Source organism: Aotus nancymaae, unplaced genomic scaffold, assembly GCF_030222135.1.
Source record: "Aotus nancymaae isolate 86718 unplaced genomic scaffold, 86718_ANA_hifiasm-v0.15.2.pri h1tg000036l, whole genome shotgun sequence".
NCBI classification, from domain to species: domain Eukaryota; kingdom Metazoa; phylum Chordata; class Mammalia; order Primates; family Aotidae; genus Aotus; species Aotus nancymaae.
Genome location: NW_026988450.1, coordinates 16,598,172 through 16,617,948, shown reverse-complemented (window position 1 = coordinate 16,617,948; position 19,777 = coordinate 16,598,172). Strand labels below are relative to the sequence as shown.

The window sequence follows — 19,777 nt, the reverse complement described above, 5'->3', positions numbered from 1 at the left end:
TCAGAAACACCTGCTACCATAGTACATGATTCAAGTACTTTGACCAGCAAGGCCCCACTGAGGACACACTGAAGGCCACATTACACAATCCTATGATTTTCTCACATTTGCAGATGGAATATCTGAGCCATTCACCCCAGCCATTGTTTGAATGTTCTCTTGTTTTCTGGGATGCAGTCACCTTTGTGATTCAAGACAGATGGCATGAGATAACAACAGGAACCATAGATGATGATCGTTTCAGAGAATTGGTCTTTTCCCTCATACAGAACCATATGGAGAGTCAAGTGCTGACCTCTAGTGGTAGTGGAGATGGTGAAACCACTGCATCTCAATGATTGCTTGACAAATATTTTCCCAAATTTTTACTAGAATGTGTATTAACTTGACTTGATGAGGCATTATACTTGATTTTTTAAATGTAAGGATTAAAAACACAACAATACTTAATCTCTGTTTCAGGTAGCTTTCTGGTTGCTACAATTTGTTCCTATGGCTGATTAAGGGACAGTTCATTACCCTCCCTAATAAGGTAGAATGAACCGGGATATTTGTGCAAACACAGTAGATAAAATACACATCCAACACCAATCATAAAGCACTACTTTAGGGAATGAGGATCTGAAGTTCTGACACCAGTGGGTCACTGACAGCTTTTAGCAGGCCACTAACATTTCTGTGTACCGTATAATATAATCCTTCTCCCACAACCTACCACTTCACAGAATCTGTAGGCTGCAAACAGTTTAAAATTCTCTGTACCTGGTTCGTGCTCCCAATAAAACTTTCTGGGCATCTAACTTTACTATGTTTCCTGGGGGAAAATTTATATTCATTGTTCTTCTTCAGGCCAGGAATCTCTACTGAACTAGAAGGTCGAGGGAGAATAAGATTGGGGTGTTGGATAAATGGCTATATAGACTTCCTCAGCCTGATATCTTGTCTCTTACTTTCCATAGCAGCTCGCACCACTGGTTCTAGTCAAAGCTCTCAGCAAGCACTTGCTCTCTGTAGGCCTTCCTCCTGCCGGCTCCTGGCTTAAGCTCCAGTGACAAAGCTCTAAGCAGGTCTTGGTAGTTTTCAGAGGCAGTCCCTGCCAATAGCTCTTATCAGGTTCCCAGTGTCTCTAGTCTTTTAGTTATCTCAGTGCAAAAACAAATAGCATTATCCTCTGATTCTTTATGTCAAGCTCTCACTTTCTTATTCTTCCTAAACCCAGTTTTCTCCAAACTCGCTTTTTAAACTTGATAGGACCTATTTTTCTAGACTGGCAGTCTCACTGACAATTTCCGTAACTATACAGGCTGAATCTGGTGTTCATGCACTTGAATGCTACTCAAACCATCTTACTCAATTCCTTACTCATTCTGATTTCCTGTTTCACCCCCAAGAAGATGACACTAGCCACCCACTAATTCCACTCCTGTTTCTGGGCTGACCAGTATTGCTGAGAAGATTACACAACCATGCAAACTGGAGCCAATAAAGGCACACACTTTCCTACCTGAACTGGTCTTTCATGTTGCTTGCCAATCCTTTTGCTTGATCTCAGTATGTTTCTGTTCTTGTTTCCTAAGGCAGGTGTTCAAACATCTCACACTTATCCTTGATCCTTCCTCATGCTCTTGCCTTCTCTCAACAGAGAACCTCACTTAGTACTTCAAAAGAATAAAAAAGTTGTTGGACGGAAAGTCCTCCACAGCCTTCTACCTCTACACTTGTGCATAATTGCATCAGTCTTTCCCACCTCTTCTGTCGGAGGCAAGAAGATTACTCCTCTTTAGGACTAGGCTGGCCGTGACTGTCTGTTCGGTCATAGCAGTGACTGAAACATCTGTCTATGAATGTTTCACCAACTACTCTCCTGACTCCAGATAGCAGCTTTAGTATTGGATAAGTTCTGATTCACATGAGATAAGACAAGGCTTTGGAGCAGGTTTTCCAGGGAGCCACCAGCCAGATCAACCAGTGACAATTCTTTGTAAATGAAGACTTTTCTGATCCATCTGGTATGAGGACTAGTATTTGTACTGGTAACGTGGGGTTATTTTCAAGGCTACTGGGGAGCAGGTATGGGACTAGGGCAAGTTAAAATGCTGCAAAGTTTGCTATTGTTACTGATATTTAACTTTTTTAAAAATAAGTGCACCCTGGTTGCTGAAAGCTTTTGGTCAGTTTCCAGATTCCAAAAAGTTGATCCTGACAGTTTTTGTCAGATATTCATTGATTTCATTGAGGTGTGGAGTTTTGGAGTTTTTTTTCCACCATTTTCACTGATATAATTATCTATTGATAGCTATGCATTGATTAAAGCTACCTATTGATAGCTTTAATATCTACACTAATTTCAATAAAATATATCAAATCTTATAGAATATCTATCTTTGAAAGTATGCTTTTATTATTTGCCTTTATGTTTCAAGAAAACTGATAGACATAAAGCAAACTTAAGGAACATTTTGACATCACTTAGATGTATCACAATTTTCAATGGGGTCTGACAGTGTTGCATCCTCATGATTTTGCTTGTAAATTTATGTTCACATAATTTCTTTCAATTACCACATTAGATTATTTGACTGGATGCCCATTGCTAAAGCACTCAGGAATACAAGCACCATTTTTTTCTCATAGATTTATTCATTTATGCTATTAGGCATGCATTTATTCACCAATTATTTATCAATTGCCTAGGTTGCGGAGTATATGACAGGTAACAGACACTAAATAATGACGTGATTTTATCAGCAGATTACTTACGAAGCAGTTGGATTTACCAGTTTGTATTGCCAGAAAGAGGTGCATTGCATTACCTTAGAACGTATGAGGACTCCCTTTTTCAAATCTTAGTCTTATAACCATCAGATGTATAAAACCTTGCCAGTGAATAGCAAAAACTACTTCTATCCCTAGTGCAAAGACAGACACCCCATTCACGAGATGAGTAGTCATCCCCAGGGTCTGATGAGAGTGAATCCATTCTCCCCCACTGCCCTGAACTTGAGGCTCTGTGCCCATTCTGGATCCCTCCTCCTTCCTCTGTCTTAAAATCCCAGTCTGGGCCCAAGAACCCTGAATTTCATTCCCAGTCTTCCTTCTCAGCATGGACATTGCTCTAGGCTCTGGTATGGCTCATCACTCAGATTCTGGCCTTTACATCCTTTGAAATCACGGTAGCTGTTCTAAACTCAGAGAATACGGTAGTTAAGAGTCGTAGGTTCTGAAGTAAGACAACCCAAGTGTCATATCAGCTCCACTGCTTACCGCCGTGTGACTTTGAACAGCTGCTTAACCTACCATTCTAAGTTTCAGTTTCTTCAAATGTAAAATGTAGATAATTATAGTACCTACAGTACGGAGATTGAGAACAAAACAGAATAATGAATACAAATTGCTATGCACAGTGCCTGGTACCAAGTAAGCATTCCATAAATGTTGGTTATTTTTACCATTTTTGCTGTTAATGACTGATTATGGCTCTTGAGATTGTCCTTCTGGCTTTTTGGGGGGTTACCTTCAATATAAATTGACATTAATTGTGCTAAAATTAAGACTACATTCACTTTCTCGGGGAAGTCTTCTCTAACCCCTAGTCCAGATCAGCTATCTTTTGTTTTTTTTTGCTTTGTTTTCTGAGACAGGGTCGGTCACCCAGGCTAGAGTGCTGTGGCACAATTATGGTTTACTGCAGCATCGGCCTCCAGGGCTCAGGTGATCCTCCTAAGTCAGCCTCCTGGGTAGCTGGAACTACAGGCCTGTGCCACCACGCCTAGCTAATTTTTCATATGTTTTTGTAGGACATCATTTCGCCATGTTGCTCAGGCTGCTCTTGAATTCCTGGGCTCAGGCAATCTGCCCACGGCAGCCTCCCAAACTGCTATCTTTGTTTTATATGCTCACGGAACCATGATTTTTCCTCCAGAGCACTTAACTTATCAGTAATTACATACTCATTTGTGATCATTTGATTGATTTGTCTCCTCTGCCAGACCTCAAGCTGGTGGGCTCAGTGATCATGCTTTGCTTATCGCTGAATTCTCAGCACCCAGCATAGTGCCTGGGGCAGGAATGAATGATGTAACAAACATTCACTTTCATTTTTAATATGAAGGCTATGTTCAAGTTGAACTATTTTTCCCACCACAGCCTCCCTCCTTTTGCTTGCCTTTGAGTAGGTACATAAATATAGTTTCTACCATTTAAAGAGCTTATTATATACAGTAAAATTTAATAAAGTTGAAAAGATATGTCTCAAAGACAAGCAAAACAAGGGAGAGTATAGTGAGTGGGACAGATTAACTTGAGCATAGTGTTCATATTAATGAATAAAATGAATATATATGCATATTCATCTCTCATAGTATAATATAAATAATTATCGAACACTAAATAGATATGGAGTGAATGAGTGAGTGAAAAAGTTACTGATCATAATGATTCCAGCACCCAGGAATGACTGAGGTTGACACTGAATGAAGAACAAAGAGGCCCGATCCAGTGGAAGACTTGACGAGGGGGGAGGAAGGTTACGCAGCCCACCTGGAAGACAACTCTTCCAGGTGGGCTGTAGGTGAGTATGGCCTCACATACTCTTCCTTTCAGTGGAAGGTTTTAGAACTCAGGAAACAAATTAGTGCTTGATAGAGATTCACATCATCAATTAATCTTGTGAGCTTGAATCATCACTCTGCCTTGTAAATATTTACAATTCTTCTATTAGCTATTCATTCCCCTGACATTTACACTTTATTCATAAGCAGCCTCTGTTTTCACCTGTAATTGCTAATAAAGATGGATAAAAGCACCACAGATTGGGGTTGCCACAGATCATTATGGAAATGACACTCTTTTCTGCTCCTTTTGAAAACAGAATTTGCCTCACTTTGGTCTACTCTGAGGCAACTTATTTCTGCAGAATTAGAAGACAATTTCTAGTAAGTTTCATGTGAAGTCAAATGAAATAGAAGAGGCAGTTGAGTTTCCTGTCATGTGAATCAGAATACTTCGTACCTTGTCAACAAGGAGAAATTAAGCTTATCCATGAGGCACGGAGAACCAAGTGCTAATGTGCAAAACTAGTTCACTCTGATTTTTTTTTTTTTTTGAGTCAGGGTCTCACTCTGCCACATAGGATGGAGTGCAGTGGTGCAGTCATGGCTCACTGCAGCCTCAGACTCCTGGGCTCAAGAGATCCTCCCACCTCAGCCTCCCAAATAGCTAGGACCACAGGCACATGTCACCATGTCTGGCTAAAAGTTAATGTCTCTATTTAGAGTTTTGTTTTCTTTAGAGACAGGATCTTGCTCTGTCCAGGCTGGAGTACAGTGGCATGATCATAGCTCACTGCAGCCTCAAACTCCTGGGCTCAACTGATCCTCTCACTTTGGCCTCCTAAATTACTGAGATTACAGGCAAGAGCCACCACATCCAGCCTCACTCTGATTTTGTGGCTCTCTAAGGAGCCAAGAAAGAGCTAGGTCTCTGCATGATTTCTTACCCAGCATTTTGTTAGGCTTTTGCACCCAGCATGCCAGAGAAACCAGTCAGCCTCACTTTTGGGCATCTTAATCTTGTTTCTAGCCTACTTCAAAAATGTACGTATTGGTGTAAATAAAAAACAATGTTTATGTTACAAATGAGATTTTAAACACTGAAGACACACTGTCTAAATTGCATAACTGGCTGTTTTTTTACAGGTTTTATTTTCTTATCCCCTAACTACTTTTCACTTGAGAGTCCCAGAATCATACAAAATGCTCTGGATCCCAAATGGAAGCTGTTATTTTGCCTTGCTGATCCACCCTTCCCCTGTTTACTGGGTCAGTGAATAACTCCTTGTTCAGCAAAGTGACCAAACTAATTATTTGAGAAATGGTCCTGAAGAAGCTGAGACTGTAATCAGACATTTTCTGTTTTCCAATTCCTTTTTGGAATTAAGCAAATACTAGCATAGTGCTAGGGCTGGAAGCACAATGAAAGACCAGGCACAATGTCTGCCCTCAAGGAACTGATGGAGTGGGAAAGGCAGAAAAGCAGCAAGGGAATTGCAGTGGGCCTTGGAGCAAATGGAAGGCCTCAGGAAGATGCTCGGCTGCGTCCCCACAGGCCGCCACTCCCAGAAGCCACCTGAATGCCTCCTTGTCATCACTCTGCATGGGATGTTTGAGTTTCTTCTGTCCTCCCCATCCCCAGTTAAATTCTTTTTGCCTAGACACCCCTTAAAATAATATTGAGAAACTGTGCCCCTTCAACATTTTTTGGTATCTAAATTTTTTTTGGTATCTAAAAATTGTTTCGGCATCTAAAATTTTTTATAAGATTAAACAGATGCAAAGAATATAATTTTCAGCATATTATAGACATTGGCATGTTAAAATAAAACAGTTGTAACATTTTAAAAAATGTATTCAATGGAATCTAAATATCACATAATCTAAATACCCCTATACACACATGAGCACACACACACATTCTCTCTCCATTCTCTCTCACTCACACACTCACACTTCTTGGCATGTCACCCTGTGCCCATGCCCTAGCTGAGTTTGGAAACTGCTGTTCTGTAGGGTTGACTCTCAGACTCTTGTGTATCCTTTGTAGCACCCAGTACCCATGTGCCAGACCTGGGCTAAGCATTTTGCATGCATTATCTCATGTAATCCTCCACAACCCTCTGAGATCAGATGATTATCTGCACTTTACTTAGGAAGAGAATGAGGCTGAGAAAAGTGAGCTGAATTCAGATCTTTCCGAATAACTTGCACTCTTTTTTTAGTTAGGGGATCTTGCTTCGTTGCTCAGGCTGGAGTGCAGTGGCTATTCACAGGCTCAGTCATAGCATACTTCAGCCTCAAACTCCTGGGCTCAAGAGACCCTCCCACCTCAGCCTCCTGAGTGGCTAGAACTATAGGCATGCGCCACCACACTCAGAAATATCCTGTGCTCTTAACTGCTACATTATACTTAGAATGCACTGCAATTGAATGATTTTAGTGCTAAAGTCTATGTGAACATCTCAAAGAGAATATGGAACTTCCAGCACACTCTGAACACTCTGCTCTGCTTTTCTTCACAGCATTTAGCAACAGCTGATATGCTGTGTGTTTAACTTATTTGTTCATTATTAAGTCTCCCCTTCCCTTGGCCCTATTTAAAACAGGCTTAAGGAAGCAGGGATTTGCTCTATTTTGTTCTCTGCTATTTTCTCAGTACCTAGGACAGTGGCCAACACAGAGGCGGTGCTCAATACACATTCGTTGAATAATGAACAACACTTACTGGAATAAAGCCATTGACAGTATCAGAGACTCTAGACATACTGGTTGTTGCTACATGCTCTGATCAGCCTTCTTGGCTTCTGCTATCATTAGGTAGCAGTATGGATCAACAATCTAACCACTTTGGAGTGAAGGTCCTTTATGTGCCAACAAGAAAAGGGGAAATCGAATCACGCACCCACAGTTCTTGCTGAGCAACAAACAGTATAACGGCACACTTTATTTACCACCTTCCATGCTGGATCAGGTGGCCTTGCTGCAGGAATATGGCAGGGCTGCTCTGTGAGTCACTGCCGCCGGTTGTTCACTGCTTACGGGTAGGGCACATCAGGATATGTTTGGAAAGCAGGTAGCAGTGGCCTCCTAGAAGTCCCACAGAGCTAAAGAGGCTTCCAGAAAGGAATCCAAGCCATGGCTGTGGCAGCCCCAGCTGGGTATGTCTAAAGAACCAGTGGGACAGCCTGACACAAACCTCTCTGATGCTGGGGAGGGAGGGAGCTGTAGAAACTTCTGGAAAAGAATGCATCCTAGGAAAGAAAGAGCCAGGTGTGATGACCTTGACACAGGAGCAGGGGGATCTGTTGGATAAGATTGAGGGTCTAAGTGGAGTGACATTACTGCTAGTGTCTGGCTCACCCCCGAGCACGTCTCTGGGTCCTATAGAAAAAAAGAGCTAGAAGAAAAATTGGAAGGAGCTTTTCTACCACACTTTGAACTCACAGGGGGCTCTAACAGAGCATATCACAAAGAGGAGGAAGGGAGCCATCCCTTACACCAACCTCACCCGTGCCAGTGGCACAGCCCAGCAGACTTTGGTGCTCCCTCGGCTCTCAAGGTAAACAGCAGAAGAGGCTTCTGGGCCTGAAGGAGTGGTCAGAGGACTTGGGAACTCAGTGGTTGGTAAGGAGCACCTGCTATGCCTACCATGCCTGGCAGGGTGGTGCAGCTGAGTGGCAAGGGAGCTGAAGCAGCAGAGTCTAGCACCCAGGGTTGTGTCTAGCAGTGACCGTGGATGTGCCCACATAGCAAATGGCAAAGCAGCATCAGCTACAGGGTGGTAACATGGCTTAGTAGACAATGCCACTACATGGAGATGAACTGGCTCTCAGGCCCCAGAAGACTTCCTCATAGGAGACTCCTAGAAGGATGGCAGAGGCTCTGCAGTGAACCTAAGTTCTCAAGTCACTTGAAAGGGTCTTGAGTCGGAGTATTGAGGTTATATAGAGAACAATCTTTGAGTTCCTTATTTCAGCAGTCTCCCATTTCCCCAGTTGTTCAATCGTCCCACTGTCCACTAGCGATTCTTCCTCCTCCTCACCTCCTTCACCAGCTTCCTAACTCAGAATTCCTGTTGGGTCTTGGAGCAATATCTAAATTAGGTGGAAAGGCAAAACATGCCAGTTTAAAGTTCAGACAAATGTATGAATGATGGGTAACCTCTTAGTCATTCCGGGTCTATCTGTATTTTCAAAGATTGACTCAAATGAGTCTCCTTCAGACAGCATCATAACGGGGAGACTTAAGACTTTTAGGTAGTGGGAGAAGAGGGTAAAATATTTGCTTATCTCATGCAAACACTGGTCAGATTAAGTGGCATGATCCAGCAATGATAAAATTGGATTAAATGAGCCTTAGACTTTATCCCCTTTGGGATGATTATGCTCTGCAATGCTAAAGGCAGATTTATTCTGTAATGACGGCCCTGGATGAGACTCATACCATGAGTTTCATGCTGTGATATGTCACTTTTAAGTTGGATCACAAATTCATCTTATGCTAGATAAATGGGTTTTGAACAGTAGCACCAAAGGGCAGGATAATTTTAGACTTGGATATTTGTTCATTCACAGTAGTACCTGGTATTTTCACTGTGCTTTGCCACAAAGAGCTTGACATCCCTTGAAAAATAATGATCTCATTTTTCTTCACAAAGTTTCAATAAGGCAAGAGCTTCGGTGTCTGATGGATTGGCACAGTAAAAGACTTCCTCTTGTCACTTTTCCCAGCTGTCCTTTGAGGTAGCTGGGGACTCCATTTTATCAGATGACTAATGAAGTATGGTTAAGTTTCAGATGATATAGGAAAAAGGTGCTTTATTCATGGGAAGACTCTATGATAAAGCTCTACAAGTAGACAGGGAGGGACTGAGATAGGTCTTTGAGGCTGCTGTTTATGGTAATTCTGTAAAAGAATGAAGAACTACAGATACTGATAATTTCCTTCCCCACTTCATCCCCTTTCTTAGAAAACATTGTCCCTTTCCCTTCCAGTAAAAGCTGGATCGCACATCCTTGCTAAGTGGTAGTGGGGAGTTTGATTCCCTAAATCAGAGCTGGTTAGACATGGATGGGCATCTGACCTGACTGGGTCCATGAGGTCCTTGCTCCAGGAATTTTGGATCAGGACATGCATATATTGAAAAGGAAACAGGAACCAAGATTGTTTCCTTTCCCCATCTCTGTCTACCCTTCTGGGATATGGTGTTTCCCTCTCTGAGAAGTGAAAAGTTGGTTTTAAAAAGACAGCCTTGATGGGAAACAACCTAAATATCTATCAACAGGAAACTAATTAAGTCATGGGACATCCATGTCATGGAATACTACATGGTACTGTGAAAAGAATGAGGAAACCTTTCATGAACTGATCATTCCTTGGAATTACCTTTAAGATATATTGTTAAGAGGGTACAAAGTACGGGAGGGATAACACGCCACCTTGTGTAGAAGAAAGGAAAATATAACATATATGCTTAGGCTGTTTGCACCAGATAATTGTTATGCGAGGGCTTAAGGTTACAAGTTTTAGATAATGGAACTTGGACAATTGGGGAGATGATAGGCTGTTGAAATAGATTTTAAGTTTTCTGTTTCTTTTGTTTCTCATCCTTCTGGTCCTTTTTTCTTCCTATGGGTAAGAACATTTTTAGGATTCCATGTTCATTTATTTGTGGTGTTTTGGAGTGTGTTATCTTGCACGGTTTTCCCAGTCACTGGGTACTATACATGTGCACGTGTGCGTGACATTGCAATCTATTGATAGCAGTTTGAGTGAAGGTGCAAACCTTACTCTCACCTTCGCTTTTTTATCTTCCCATTTTTAAATGTCATTGTCTAGAGTTTCAGATGGTATTACAAAGTTTGTACCGATCATCATACATAATTTAGAAAACGCATGAGGAAAAGGATAGTCTTTTATATTTACCCATATTTCTGCTTTCTCCCTTGTTCTTTCCTTCCTTCTGATCATCTAAGATTCCTTCCTTTGTCATTTCCTTTCTTTTGAGGAACTTCCTTTAGCCATCTTTAAGAGAAGATCTGCTAGTGACAAATTCTTTTAGATTTCCTTTATGTGAGAATGTGTTTCCCCTTCACTCCTGAAATATAGTTTCACCAGATACAGAATTTTCTGCTGACACTTCTTCTCTTTCATAACTTGAAAAACGTTTTGTCATTTCCTTCGGGCTTCTGTTGCTTTAGATGAGAAATACACTGCCATTGAAATGGGCGTTTGGCCATGCATTGTTTCTTCCTGTCTGCTTTCAAAATTTTTTCCTTTGTCTTCAGTTTTTAGAAGTTTAATTATGATGTATCTTAGCATAGATTCCTTGGGTTTATCCTGTTGGAGTTCTCTCAGCCTCTTGAATCTGTAGGTTTCTCTCTTTTGCCAAATATGGGGAATTTCCAGCCATTACTTCTTTGAGTACTCTTTTAGTCCATTCTCTTACTTCTCTCCTTCTAGGACGCCAATGCTATAAATGTTGGATCTTTTTATCATCCCACAGGTTTCTGAGACTCTGTTTTCAGTTTATTGTTTATTGGTTGTCAAAATCAGGCACATTCTGTTGATCTGTCCCCAGCTTCTATTCTCTGTCATCTCCACTGTACTATTAAGCTCATACAGTTAGTTTTATTATTTATGTTATTTTTTGGTTCTATAGTTTCCATTTGGTTCTTTTTTGTAATTTCTATTTCTTCACTGAGAATTTCCTTTTTTTTTTTTTACTTGCTTCAAGAGAATTTGTCATTACTTGTTAAATTTTTTCTGATGATTGCTTTAAAATTCTTTGCAGACAGTTCCAGCATCTGGTTCATCTCAGCATGGGAGTTAACTGATTGTCTTTTCTTATTCAAGTTGTGATCTCCTGGCTTCTTTGTAGGATGAGTGATTTTGATTGTATCTGGGTATTTTGACTGTCATGTTGGGAGATTCTGGGTTCTATTTAAATTGTTTTATTTTAGCAGGCAGTCCCCTTCTTTAGGGTTAGCAAGTAGGTTCTAGCCTACTTTTGTGAGTGGTTCCAGTAACAATCCACCTTTAAGAGTCTTTACAGTGCTTCTTTGGTTGGTTTGGTTTGTCTCTTGCTTCTGAGGCTCTCCACACTCCTTGTTGGTAGTAGCTGAGGAGCCAGGTGCCTTTAGGTGAAGGAAGGGAGTCTCCAGCTTGCAGGGACAAAAGCATTTCCTGGGCTGGGTGCTTGTTGTGGTGGAATCTCCCTTACTAATTGCCCTCTGTCAAGTGAGGTCTCTAGGTGAGAGAGAGGAGTCCCAGGCTGGTGGTGGGAAAAGAGAGCACTTTCCCGGCAAGATGCAGATGGGAGGCTTTCCGTTGGTACCCTTGCTGTTTCACGGGGCTTGTCTAGCATTGTTGGCAGGACTTCTGTTCAATTTGGAGGAAGAATAAGGCTACCTGGATGCCTTCTCTTGCTAGACTGGGTATTGGGAAAAGCTGGGCCTGGGTTCTCTTTTGCTGGGTTGGGGTGGAAGGGATTATAAGATGCCCTGATGCTGTGACCTGGGATTTCTGACAAACTAACCTTCCTCTTTCTACCTTTCAGAGTTCTCTTTTGGTTGTCTCTTGTGTTTTTTCCAAGGTTTTTAGTTGTGCTTAGCAGGAATAGAAAAGTCTACACCATCTTGCTCAGGCTGGAAGTCCTGTATACATGCTTGTTTATTTTTTTATTTTGAGACGCAGTCTGACTGTGTTGCCCAGGCTGGAGTGCAGCAGCATGATCTCGGCTCTTGGCTCACTGTAACCTCTGCCTCCCAGGTTCAAGCAATTCTTGTGCCTCACCCTCCTGAGCAGCAGGGATTACAGGCATGTGACACCACACCCAGCTAATTTTTATGTTTTTAGTAGAGATGGGGTTTTGCCATATTGACCAGGCTGGTCTTGAACTCCTGACCTCAAGTGATCTACCTGCCTCGGCCTCCCAAAGTGCTGGGACTGCAGGCATGAGCCACTGTGCCCGGCCTATATATGCTTATGCAGGCGTAAGACCTCTTTAGAAGGGTACACAAAGAAGTGATAATATTGTTTCCCCTGGGGAAGTGACTTGGGGGATATGAGGTAAGAGAAAGACTTCTTTATATACCTGTTTTCATTTTAATCAAATGAATATATTATCTTATGAAACATGAAATGTAAAAGAAGAAAGAAGTCTTCTAACTCAGCCTTGTTTTCAAGCACAGCCAAAGATTATAACATTGGCCAAGTAGTGTATGGATTCAACAGTTGGTAATTTTACTAAATTTTACTAACTTTTAATTTCACTATATTGTGACTGCTTTGATCCAGAACCCAGAATATAAGAATGATATTCTCAGTAGATTTCCAGCTTGCTCATACATTTTGAATAACTTGCAGAATACAAATGTGTAATTTAGGGAGAAGTAGATGCTTTTGGCAGCATACTAGTACCCTAATCACCTGAAAAAATAATATTTGTATGACATTAAAACAAAATTAATAGCAAGACACTAATTACATGAATAGACTTTATGTTGTAATTATTAAACTTGCAAACAACTCAGCATAATTAATGCCTCAATTAACATATGACCTGAAATTTTAGCTTACAAAATTAATAAAGGCAATTAAAAGTCACATTTGTAAAGTGGATTTTAAAAATTAAAAGGAAGTTTGATGTCACTTTTTTTCCCCTCCTCATTTTGGGGGACATTTTTGTAGGTATTACAAAAATTAATTAACTGATGGTGCAATTAGGGCATTCCCGCCCACCTCCCCTCCCCAGCACAGTGTCCCAGCCTGAAGCCTTAAGAGTCAAGTTCAGAGATCTTCAGTCAAAGACATCCACCAACAGGAGTGTCCATCAACAGGGGTGGGCAGCTCCCAGGCACACTCCTCTGGATAGGTCTAGGGCAAAATGAAACAGCAAAGACTTTTCTCTAGCTAGCATCTTAAGGAAAATATAACTAGAAGATTGATTTTGACTTTGATCAGACTCTACCATTTCCATGTAACTATGTGGTTCCAAGTTGCACCGTTGTCATTTTTCCTTCAAAACATGCTTCTTAAAGGCATTTTGGTTCCTATAGCACATGATGAAGGTTCCAATCCAAAGCCAAAGAATTTCCCGTTAATAGATAAAAATAGAGACTCAATAAGTATTAGTTGGCTAAGGATTTGGAAAAATATTAGATCTGGGTTTCTACCTCATCACTTATGCCAAAATAAACTCCAATTGGATCAAAGATTTAGTGTCAAAGCAAAATCATAAATGTGCTAGAAGCAGACAAGGTGAATATTTTTATAGTGTTGTAATTGTAACAAGGCTGAGTTACCTTTTAACCATAATAGGTAAAACAAAAGTCATAAAAGAAATGACTAACAAATTTGCCTAATTTTAAACTTCAGTACAGTAAGAAAAAACAGATAGGTTTAAAAAACTTAATTCAAGACTAAATCAAGAAGTAACTGATTAAAATCTGGAACTTTTATTTATATGTTGATCCTTTTACCATATAAAGGCATAGCTTTATACCTCATAAAAAATCAGTAATTGAAAATATGCATTATAATATATGTATAGGATATTAAGTATAAGGAATAAGTAAAAGAATTTACATGTTTAATAATAACTTACAAGGTGATTAAATAAATTACCAAATAGTCGTAAACCACAGCCATTAAAAATCAGACTATTTAATAACATCAAGATATTTCCATAAAGCTTTGTTAAAAAAAGAGGTAGTTCGAGAATATAGATGAATACAACCTGATTTTTAAATGTCTTTTCTAGATAGGAAAAGAAGCCTAGAAGGAAACAAAATATCGATGATAATTATCACTAGAGGTAGGTAGGATTATGGATAAATGATTGCCTTCAGTTTTAGTAATTTGCAAATTTTCTACAATAAGGAAATGAATTTTGTACTTAACATTTCTTTTCTTGCAAGTTGGAAAACAGTTTATTCATCAGTCACCGAAACCCACAAGTGAATCTTAAATGTTTACAAGCACAAATTATTCCACTATTTCTGTTATCACCATGTCCTTCACGGTAGAGTATCACAAGTCAAAAGTTTCTGGTTGTTTCATCCACTTAAAACTATGTGTAAGAAATAACCTGAGTCTTAGCAACTTTAGGCTTCAATGTGAAACTGTCAAAGCACTCCTGGCACTCTGGGAGACGAAGGAGGGAGTACTGCTTAAAGCCAGGAGTTCAAGACCAGCCTGGACAACAAAGCAAGAACCCATCTCTTTTAAAAACTAATTAAAAAAAAATAGCTAGGCATGGTGGTCCTGATAGCCTGAGTAGCTAGCCTGAAGTCCTAGCTACTCAGAAGGCTGAGGCAAGAGGATTGCTTGAGCCCAGGAGTTCGAGACTGTGATGAGCTATGATCACACCACTGCACTCCAGCCTGGGTGACAGAGTAAGGCCCCATTTCTAAACTTACAAACAAACAAATACTCTCTTGGAAAAATTTTCTCTCTCTGAAAGCAGCTTCCCTGTCCAGAAGGTGGTTACGGTCTACACATCTTTCTTCCTCCAACTAGCCAACAGACAGTTAAATACCTCAAAATGTCCTAAAAGGTACCAAAATATTGTCAAGACAAGTATCAGACAGGCTACATGCTTTCTCAGTGTGACAAATATCAGAGTTTTGAGAAATTCATTAAACTCATGATGGCATCCTTAGAGGACTGACATACTACAGTACCAGGGCAGAAAGTCTCATATAGCAGGAAGCTGGGAACCAGTGTTTCTTCCATCACTGATAGGCCTTTCTAGACTTCGGTCTAGAGATGAGTTTTTTGTGGTTTGACTTGGGGATTTGTCCCTTTGACTAATTTTCAAACATCTTCCCTCAGATGTTTGGGTTACAGTGGTAGCATTTCTCCCTTAATATATTTTTATTCCTTGGGTACTTAAAAAGACATTTCAAAGTTTTCCAAAAATAGTTAACTTGGAAGAAGATTAAATATAAAAGATCAAACTTAAGGGCTTGAGAAGTACAGCTTACAAATACAGCATTTCACCAAACTCCTTTTATTAAAAAAGAATTCCTCTACCTGATTCAGTGATGCTATATTAGATGGGTTAAATGACAGCAGTTGGCTGGGTGCAGTGGCTCATCCCCATAATCCCAGCACTTTGGGAGGCCGAGGCAGGTGGACCACATGAGGTCAGAAGTTCGAGACCAGCCTGGCCAAAATGGTGAAACCTCGTCTCTACTAAAACAAATACAAAAATTAGCCGGGAGTGGTGGTACACATCTGTAATCCCAACTACTTGAGAGGCTGAGGCAGGAGAACCACTTGAACCTGGGAAGTGCAGGTTGCAGTGAGCCAAGATTGTGCCATTGCACTCTGGTCTGGGCAACAAAGTGAGAATCTGTCCCCAAAAGCAAAAAAAAGACAGCAATTGATTGTGGTTGGTTCACTTATCTCTCTCTCCTCCCTTCTCCCTCTCTCTCCTTCTCTCTCTCTCTCTTTATCTCTCTCTCTTCCAAGTCTAAGACACAGGCTGCCCTTTCCTAAGGCCCAGCATCATCAGTAAATTATTTCATAAAATCAAGGTTATGACTGTCTCTTCCTAACTCCTATGTTGTAGAGCAGGGAACATTGGATCTAAAATTTGGATTACCTGGTCTTGGCAAGAAGCTTGTGTCGTTAACGGAGGCACCTGCCAATCACAAAATAACTGTCACTAGTAGCACAAGAAATATCACCATTGAACTCTGTACCTGTAGGTTTTCTTAATTTCTTCATTTGATGCTCCCTTATGCAGACTGAGAATTTCATATAGAGCTTCTCCTGTTGTTGACAGAGTCCGCTGTCTTTGGTTAGGTATGTTACATGCCATTTTCTAAGGCTGCAAAACTAAAGGGGAGAAAATAGGCATGAAGGTTATGAACACTACTTCCCACTCTCTAAAGGGGCAGACAACTCATTTTTGACCTTTTGTAAAATGACAATCTGAAGAATATTTGTTTACCAACTGCAAAAGGAGGGGAGAAAAAGGTTAGGAGAGCCAAAAGCAGAGCTCTGAAGCGAGTGTTAAAGAATACAGGCAGCCATGCAAATGGAGCAGGGCTTTGTCCACACGGCTAAGTAGAAGTAAAATGTCATCTAAACACCCAGCGAATTCAGAATTGTTGAGAATCAATCCTCACAGGCCAGGCAAATGTAGAGTTTTTTGATGTTTTGGTTTTTTCTGGAATTTGCTTAACTTCTTTTTCACATATTTTCCAAGTTTAGCCAGCAATGGAAGTGGTGGATATGGAGCAAGCAGTGGCTGAGGGGTATTGTTCAAATTATACTAAATTTCAGTTAAATAGTAGGAATACGTTCATGTAATCTGTTGTACAACTTGGTGACAATAGCCAATAACAATATATTACATACGTATGTGAAAATTGCTGCGAGAGTAGCTTTTGAGTGTTCTCACCACACAACAAAATGAGAAATGAGCTAATGTGTATGCTAATTAGCTTACCTTAGCCATTCCACAATGTATGTACATATAAGTCAAAACATCAACCTGTCAAATAAATAAGTCAACATAATAATTCAAATCCTAAGACTACAGAATATAGAGTTAGGAGCCATCTAGGCCAACTTAACAAACGCCTTTTGGGGTGTTCTGGCCAGAGATCATTGTAGTAGATAATTTTCCTGTTACCTGTTTAGCTCTCCTTTTTCTGGGGAGTGGATAGGTCCCCACTGCAACTTGTGCTTTTCCTGAGACCCACCTCAGTCTTACCTGATGTCAGTTAGTCGACCAGGAGGAAGTACCTGACCCAAGCCAGACCAATTAGAATCCTTCCCTAAGATTTTAAAAATGTAGAACAATCTCTCTGATGGTGAAACCTATACAATGTAACATTTGGGTATTGTTGGCTGGCTTGAATCAAGAGAGTGAAAACCTCAGTGGAGTTCAGTTCCTGGTTCCAGTTGTTCTTGGGTCCACCTGCAACTCTTACCCTACCACAGTTTGCCTGTCAGCCCTTCCTTGGATTGAGCCAATAAAATTCCTCTCCGTGTACAAATGTACACGCATATCTTCTCGTGTGTTTCAGCTAGGTTTTGGTCACTGTCAACCAGGACTCCTAAGTGCCATTATACTCTCTCAATTAAACACCAGTGGCAGCTCCCTGAGCATCGCCAAGCCAGACTAACCATTGTATCCACAATGGTTTCTTAAATCACTGCACCTACTCTGCCTTTAAGTTGAATGTAGCTTCTGGGTACTTGGGAAAGACTACTTTGGGGAAGTAATAGTGATAAACTAAGAAATTCAAACCCAATAGATTCAAATGCATTGTTTTGACATTTCTAGTACAGATAAGAAGAGTTATGTCTGCTTTATCGATTTTTCTCCATATGCAACATCCAAAAGAACCCATTTTGATAGTTTCAATTTGAGGGAAAAATGTATTTCCTTTCCATTATTTATGTCATGAAATAAGATAGATGTCATGATTCCCATAAATCAATGGAGAGTCGTAAAATCCATTTTAACAAGGCACAGAGCAGCACAGTTTTCATGCTTGTGAGCATCCTGCCCTATGACTCACTTTGTTTGCTTCCTACTTGGATCTTGCTGTCACTAATCCAGGAAAGAGATACACAGTTTACTGAAGATAATCTACTACACGAATTCTGATAACAGCCACAGCCGACAATTCAGTTACAGTCATGCACTACTTAACGATGAGGATACGTTCTGAGAAATGCATCCTTAGGGGATTTTGTCGCTGTGTGAACATCACAGAGTGTATTTACACAAAGCCAGATAGTAGAGCCTACTATACGCCAAGGCTATATGGTCTAGCCTACTGCTCCTAGACTACAAACCTGTACAGTGTGTTACGATATTGAATATTGCAGGCAACTTTTTAATGCCATGGTAAATATTTGTTTGTCTAAACATATCTAAACACAGAAAAGGTACAGTGAAAATGTAGTATAAAAGATTTTTTTAAAAAAGATAAAAAACACTCGCATAGGGCACTTGGCACAAATAGAGCTCGAAGGACTGGAAGTTCTTTGGGATGGGAGTCAGTGAGTAAGGGATGAGTGAATGTGAAGGCCTAGGATATCATTGTACACTTTTATATAATGAGCAATGCAGTAGGTTTCTTTACACCAGCGTTGCCACAGACATGAGTCATGTGTCACACTACATTGTGATAGCTACAATGTCACTAGGCAATAATAATTTTTCAACTCCTTTATAATCTTCCGGGACCACCATTGTATATAGTCTGACATTGACCAAAAGGTTGTTATTCAGACGACTGTATTTATTCAAAATAAATTTATTCAAAAGACTAAAGTGCGGGCTAGGTCTTCAGAGAGGTTGCATACTAATATGGGATTCAAATGTGTAAGCCAATAATGAAACTAGTGTTTAGAATCAGAAAAGTACCAAGAGTGGAGATCAAACAGAGGAGGATCTCCTAGAGGACAGGATTCTGCTTGGGAATCGTGCCATCAGAAGCCTCACTTTGTGCCTGGCACATATTAGGTATTCGGCAAATGTCCGCTGGGTGATTCAAGAGTAAGTGCTTAACTTGAGTGGGATTGGGAGGGACAGCCTCACAGAAGAGGTGAAGTCTGAACTGAAAGCAATACTACCACTTGCTACTGTAGAACTTGGTTCATATTTTTCTATTATAGCCCTTCTATCTATTCTTTTTTTTTAGAAAGAGAAAAAAGAAAGAAAGAAAGAAAGAAAAAGAAAGAAAAGAAAGAAAGAAAGAGAGAAAGAAAGAAAAAAGAATGAAAGAGAGAAAGAAAGAGGAAGAAAAAGAGGGAGAGAGAACGGGAATCTTGCTCTACTGCCCAGGCTAGAATGCAGTCTAAAAATGGGTATTAAAAACCTCTTTTATGCCAATAATTGTGCTTAACAATGGAGGCAGGAAGGAATAAGTGATGAAAATAACAAACAAGCAGCCAACCAATATTTCATTTAAACCTGTGAAATGCTATGCAATTGCTGAGGAGTGATTTACTTCCAATTATGTGGTCACTTTTAGAATAGGTGTGATGTGATACTGAGAAGAATGTATGTTTTGTCGATTTGGGGTGGAGAGTTCTGTAAATGTTTATTAAGTTTACTTGTTCCAGGTCTGAGTTCAAGTCCTGGATATCCTTGTTAATTTTCTATCTCGTTGATCTGTCTAATATTGACAATGTGGTGTTAAAGTCTCCCACTATTATTGTGTGGGAGTCTAAGTCTCTTTGTAAGTCAT

At 40.2% G+C, this 19,777-nt stretch overlaps 1 protein-coding gene across 2 annotated transcripts in view; it reads right to left on the bottom strand.

The window, feature by feature from the left end:
* The window catches only part of DNAJC5B (DnaJ heat shock protein family (Hsp40) member C5 beta), an 80,297-nt gene that overhangs the window by 28,170 nt on the left and 32,350 nt on the right, over nt 1–19,777 (bottom strand). For both annotated transcript variants that reach the window (XM_021670248.2, XM_012463701.3), the window contains exon 3: nt 16,265–16,400. In XM_021670248.2, the coding sequence (XP_021525923.2) occupies nt 16,265–16,383 (119 nt within the window). In that variant the 5' untranslated portion in view covers nt 16,384–16,400. The remainder of the gene's footprint in view (nt 1–16,264; nt 16,401–19,777) is intronic.